General features: G+C 33.9%; 1 protein-coding gene across 1 annotated transcript in view; it reads left to right on the top strand.

The window, feature by feature from the left end:
* The first annotated feature begins 1,464 nt into the window (after positions 1-1,464).
* LOC129231691 (transient-receptor-potential-like protein) overlaps positions 1,465-6,905 on the top strand; it is an 88,498-nt gene continuing 83,057 nt past the window's right edge. Inside the window, exon 1 of the mRNA XM_054866055.1 lies at positions 1,465-2,196. Coding sequence (XP_054722030.1) covers positions 1,465-2,196 — 732 coding nt within the window. The remainder of the gene's footprint in view (positions 2,197-6,905) is intronic.

The following is a 6,905-nucleotide window of genomic DNA, read 5'->3' as shown; positions in this document are numbered from 1 at the left end:
GAGAGGGGACTTTTTAAGTGTATAATAAGAGTAGTCAACAGAATCTAAGGCACTATTGGAATTTCTGTGTAAAGCCAAAAATTTAGTTTCTATTTCAAGTAAAATGTGACAACTTTTATTTTTGAGCATTGTTGAACAGCATTTTGTAGAAAATGTATTTTAGTAGCTACACATAGATAGGGGAGGATGGCCAAAAGCGGGTAGGCGTTTGTATACCTCCGCATGGTGTGCAAGTTGTGATATATGCGTATGTCGTGTTTACCCGAACACCCCCGAGTTTCAATCAGTCACAACGAAGCAGCAATGAAGCGGCATGGCGTAACCAGGCTTAAAATAAGAAAAATGAAACATATCTTTAAAAAACTGAAGGCATGTAACTTGTGATTAGTCGAAGAGCAGTTTTTTTTTTAATGTCAATAATATTACGTTATTCTGACACCATCTACTTACAAACAACGATGGTCATTTTGTTTGTTTCTGTTTTAAATTTAAGGTTATAACTATTGAAATAAATAGCATGCCTTCGGGCAAGGCTAGTAGGGCAAAGCGGGTATAAGATTTATTTATGTATTTATTTATAATTTCTTGACACATGTGCTGAATTGGATTTTCTATTTCAATATATAGGACAAGTATATAACTTTAAAAATTATTTTTTATGGTGGCAATTAGTTAGTCTATTAATTTAATCAGTTATTTCTTTATGTTTTATAAACAAATGTGCTGACTTAGATTTTCAATTTTCATTGGATAAGTATAACTTTTTTGTATTTTTTTTACTAATGGCAGTTATATAGTCAATTAATTTAATGATTAATAACTTCATATTTGATTGGCAAATGTACCAAATCACGATTAGTTAAGCTTACCCGCTTTACCCGAACTGCTTATCTGCTTTGCTCTACCAAGGGATGGTAAGGCAAATCGGGTTTTTCAAGTGTTTCTAATGTCTGATAATAAGTATTGGGTTTGAAATAATGCAAAAATCTTTTAATTTTTTTGTGAAGATCAAGAACCCTGCTAGGAAATAAAACCGAAACTAGAAATCCGAAAACTACAACTTTCGAGAGTTCTTCGTTAACCTACTGGCTTTGGGCCACCCTCCCCTATTTCCATCAAACACGTACATTACATATTATTTTTACAAAACTCAAAAAATACTTCAAAATCTGTTAGGTAGTAATTTATGTAACATTTAATTTTGAAATTAGATACTGGAATGCGCAACAATGATATCAGAAATAAAAGTTTTCGTAAAGGATCTGAATCCCTAATTTTGATCCGGTGAAATTTATGTTGCTTGTAACTTGATCTAAGGGGTATTTTCTTGAATAACATTTGCATTATAATTTACATTTTCATAATTTATTATTGTGAATATTCAGTTTCTGATGCGTTTACCTATAAAAACCCCTTTTCTGTTTTTAGAACTTATTTTCTCGATTCAGAAAGATAGCAAATCTGATGCGTCCTATTATTCTGCTGGACAAAATGTATCAAAAAATGACTAAATGCAGTAACAGTAGAAACGCGAAAGGACCTCATAACTTCCCTCACCACAGACATCGCATTCCTATTCCCTTGGAACCTTTAAAAGACGGCCCCTCCATGGATCCTAAGGAACGAATATTCTTGGAAGCTGCCGAGCGTGGTGACAAAGCCACCATGGTTCGATGTCTTCAGCCTCCAAACCCTGTCAGTGTGAACTGTACCAATATTCTTGGACGGAGTGCCATCCAAATCGCAGCGGACAATGAAAATGTCGAGATCGTTGAACTCTTGTTAGAGCAAGAGAATGTGAAAATTGGCGATGCTTTACTTTATGCCATTAGTGAAGGAGTGTATAAGATTGTTGAAATGCTGATCAACCATCCTAGTATCACGAGTGAAATGCTTGCAAATGGTTGGGCAAAATCCCGTCTTCCTGGAGAAGAAAGTTCGGACTACTCTCCCGATATATCTCCAGTGATACTTGCGGCTCACTGTAATCAATTTGAAATCCTCCAGCTCCTACTTACCCATGGAGCTATCATTGACAAACCCCATCCATTATCCTGCACGTGCCCACGATGTCGTGAAGGAATACATACTGACAGTTTGAGGTATTCGCTTAGGAGAATTCATACTTATAGAGCCTTGGCAAGTCCAGCATGGATATCCCTAACCAGCGAGGATCCTATTCTCACAGCATTCCAGGTATGTTTGCATTATATTATCATTCACCTTCAATGCAAATGCATGTGCTATTTTACAATTTATAAATTATATTAGGGAGTTATCGACCCCATTGTCTATTATTGACCGCTTACCCTTTTCTGTATTTTTCTAAGATAAGCACTTACCTATACAATGTTGCTGCTTAGAATATAACTGAACGAAAATAAATAAGCCAGAGAAGTCCCGGTTGTGTTAAAATATGTTGAAGATGTAAAATATGTTTGCATCAATTTCTCATCCGTGGGGTGCCGATAATTCCTTTAGATTAAAGCAGGGGTTCTCAAAGGCGTGCCAAGGCGCCCTTGGGGTGCCCCGAACTGACCACATGTTCAACCCCTGGATAAAAGGATACGATCTCTTTTGTTCTCCTTACCGTTTGTTATCTCATTATTTGGAGGGATTTTTTCTCACTTTAAATATATTTTTAAATCTTGACTCAGCTTAATAAGAGTAACATTCTAATTGTAGAACGGGTCGTTTAAGGGTTAAAAAATTCACAGTTGCAACAACTGAAGAAATTATAACTGCTGCTCGGTTGAACAGATGTTCACCAACCGACTAGTTTACACTTGCTTGAGTAACAGCTCTTACCTTTGGGTAACAAAGGAAATTAAAAATTGAGAAACCTTCGATTTTTAGGACAAATACGTACTTTCGTTATACAATAGGCCTGTTTTTGGTAACAAGTGTTCTAAAAAATATACTAGAGGACAAATGTAAAAAGTTGTCAAATATGGTAAATGCTTGTACTAGCGTGTACATTAATATACATGGTGTTTCAAAATTAAAAGCGGGGTTTTAACATGTTATAATATTTATTACACCAAACTTACAGCCACAAGTGATATATCAAATGAAAGAGAAACTCAAACAGTTTTACATTATAGCCTACAAGTGTTCAATGTGAGCACCATTCGTCACTCGGCACACGTCAAGACGATATGCGAGTTCTTCCCAAACTTTGATGAGTGTCTCATTAGTAATTGCTGCAACAGCTGTTTCAATCCTGTTCCTTAATTCGGGAAGGTCGGCTGGCAGTGGAGGCACATACACACGGTCCTTAATAAACCCCCAAAGATAGAAATCACACAGCGTTAGGTCGGGTGACCGTGGAGGCCATGGGAAACAAGCCCTGTCATTAGGCCCCTTACGGTCAATCCAGCGGTCGGGTACAGTTAGGTTAAACCAATCGCATACCTCATTATGCCAGTGAGGCGGCGCACTATCTTGCTGAAAGATGAAGTTTTCTGGTTCATCTTGTGTCAGTTGAGGGAAGAGCCATAGCTGTAAAGTATCCAGATAAGAAGTTACAGTTGCGCATGCGGGGGGGGGGCACTGATGCCAACAAACAAAACTGTTTGAGTTTCTCTTTCATTTGATATATCACTTGTGGCTGTAAGTTTGGTGTAATAAATATTATAACATGTTAAAACCCCGCTATTCATTTTGAAACACCCTGTACTTTGATTTCCTCGGTACTCATTTTCTGATTTTTTCCTCAAAATTTCAAAGCATTTTTGCAGCTCATTTGTCACGAATGACTGAATACTTTAAGTTTTAGATGTTTTTCGCATGTTTATAAAAAAAAACTAGAGATTCATTCCAAAATTTCAATGTGTAAAAAACAAGTAAAACCTCGTATATTTCACCCATGGTATTGTTCTAATGGCAAATGAGAGATTTGCAGCAAATTTAGGAAGAAATTTCCTGCTTGGGATTACCCTGCCAAACATAATGCGTGAAATAAGTTCAAGTTCATGAGGTTTAGGGTAGACCGACCAGTGAATGAACAGTTAAGCACAATTTCATTTTTTTTAAATCTTAGTAATTTTAAATTCTATACTATACAGATCGTGATAGCTAAAACATTTTAATTGATCTATGTAAATATCTCTAAAAAATCGCGGGAACTTAATTGGTACCGCTTCCGACTTTTTTAGGTGTTTAAAGAAAAAATGGCACAACGACCCAGTGAATGAACACAAATTGGTCCAGTGAATGAACATGATGAATTTTGATTCAAAAATAAACTAAGTTTCTTTGATATCTATCTATCTATATAACTATTTATATCTATTTATATATCTATTTATATAACTATATATCTATCTATATAACTATATCTATTTATCTATCTATCTATTTATATAGCTATCTATATCTATCTTTTTATATCTCTATCCATCTATCAATATACCTTTCTATCTATTTTTCTATCTACTTATCTGTATCTAGCTATCTATATATCTATCTATCTATGTACTTATCTATATATCTATCTACTTATCTATCTATCTATATACTTATCTATCTATCTATCTATATATGAACTTATCTATCTATGTACTTTATCTATATATGTACTTATCTATCTATTTATCTATATATCTATCTACTTATCTATCGATCTATCTAATTATCTACTTATTTATCTACTCACCTACTTATTTATCTATCTATCTATCTATCTACTTATATATCTCTATCTACTTATCTATCTATCTATCTATCCATCTAAATATCTAACAATCTGTTATCCTAATCAATCTATTTATCTATCTATCTACCTGCTTTTTACCTGTCTATCTATCTACCTATCTATCTATCTCCTTATCGGTATATCTACCTATCTATATCTATCCACCAATCTATATCTATCAGTCTATCTACCTGTCTATATATCTACCTACTATCTATCTCTATATCAGTCTCTCTCTACCTAGCTATCTCTATATCAGTCTCTCTACCTAGCTATCTTTATATTAGTCTCTATATCTACCTATCTATCTATTAACCACTACCTATCTATTTATCTATCAATAAATCTATCGATCTATCTATCTATATACAAACATACATACATATCTACCTATCTATTCTCTCTCTTTGTGTATATATATTTCTATTTCTCTATCTCTCTATCTACCTGTCTATCTCTCAAGAGAGATAAAGATATAGAAAGATAGATGTAGGTAGGTAGGTTAATATACAGATAGAGATATAGATAGATAAAAGATAAAACTCAGTAAAAAGTGCATGGTTTACAAAGACAAAAATTAAGAAATTATAAAATATATAATGAAATACATAAACAAATAAGCATATAAAACTATCTGCTTTACAAAAAAGTACAAAAATGGAAATATCTCAAAGAAACTTCAAATTTCTATTTAAATCAAAAGAAATTTTGCCATTGTTCATTCACTGGGTTTTCGCAATTTTTCGTACCCAGTGACTGAACACCCCTCTACCTGAAAATCTACGCATTCTGCATTGACTGAAACAATTTAAATCCATAGCCTAAATATGTATACTTAATTTTTCTTTCGTAGAGTTAAAAAATAAAATTTATCGATAAAAATAATATGTATCAAAACAATTGCTAGCACGAAACCAGCCTTATTATTTTGAAAGAGAGAAAGAACGATTCACGGCAGTAAAAATTTCAAATTTTTTCCAGGAAAAAAATACGCATCCAAAGTAACCAATCAGGTGTCAGATAGCTTAGAATATCAATAAAGAACGCTTTTGTAGTGAATTTATTCAGAAAAAAAATTTTGGAAGCTTTTTTTTTTTTTTTTTTAATGACGCGCTGTTCATTCACCGGGTGGTGTTCACTCACTGGTCGGTCTACCCTACATGTTCCTTACACCCTTGCAGTGTTACAATAAATCAAGTAAATTTTCTAGATATTCAGCAAAACTTCTAAAATCTTAAGTGACTGATAATTTAGTAGCAATATAGTGTACACTGTAAAAACGATTCAGAAACGTTCCTGGAAAATAATGGGCAGCTGATGTGCCCAATTTCTGCCACTAACACATCTTGAAAAATCCAGGAACGTTTTCCGGTAAAATTCAGTAACCATCCTGTTCTTACCTTGGAAGACTCGTGAAAAATTCAGAAATGTTCCCGTTAAAAGGCAGTCGTGTCTCTGGGAAATTAAAAGTAAACTTAGGAAGGTGTAATAAAAAAACTTAGCATCTTCCTGATTTAGCAAGGAACTTCCAAGAGCATTACTGCAAACATGCCCAAAGCAAAGCCAGAATTGCAAGTAGCGAGAATTTTACTCGCCTGCAATTCTGGCAAAGCTACCTAGTCCATACTTATTCGCTCCCTTTGGGAGCTTAACTAGCATGGACAAGCCGTGACTGAGCTGAAACCTTTGCACTTTATAAATACTCTCAGTTAATCTTTGAACTGGGAGCTAAAAATATTTTTCAAAACAGTGAAAAGTCTGCTTTTGTGTAACTTGTAGTAATTCAGGAAACTTTTTGACGATAAAACTTGATTTTTCCAGGAAGTGGATAAAAACCATTAAAATCCCGAAATGTAACACGGAAATACCCAGTAACGATTCAGAATTTTTTTATAGTGTATTACTATAGGTCACTTCATTGTTAAAGGTCACAATAGCGTATTACTATAATACAAAATGTTACCTTTCGCTAACACATCCGATTTATCGTACCTTTGGCGTAAATGAGATGTAAGTGCATTGCACTGAGTAATGTTTTCAGCACCATGTGGTGTAATTAAGTATGACATGAACCTTTAGATTAATCTTTATCTAAATAATAAAGCTGTACTTTTAATAGCTTTGTGGATTTAAGTGCTTATCTCTCTCAAGATCATACAAAATACTTATTTATCTTACAAAAAACTTAGCAGTGAAAAAATATTTCTAT

The sequence above is a fragment of the Uloborus diversus genome, chromosome 10, assembly GCF_026930045.1.
Source record: "Uloborus diversus isolate 005 chromosome 10, Udiv.v.3.1, whole genome shotgun sequence".
In the NCBI taxonomy this organism is placed as follows: Eukaryota; Metazoa; Arthropoda; class Arachnida; order Araneae; family Uloboridae; genus Uloborus; species Uloborus diversus.
Note: the sequence above shows the minus strand (reverse complement) of the source record. Positions and strands in the feature narration are given on the sequence as shown.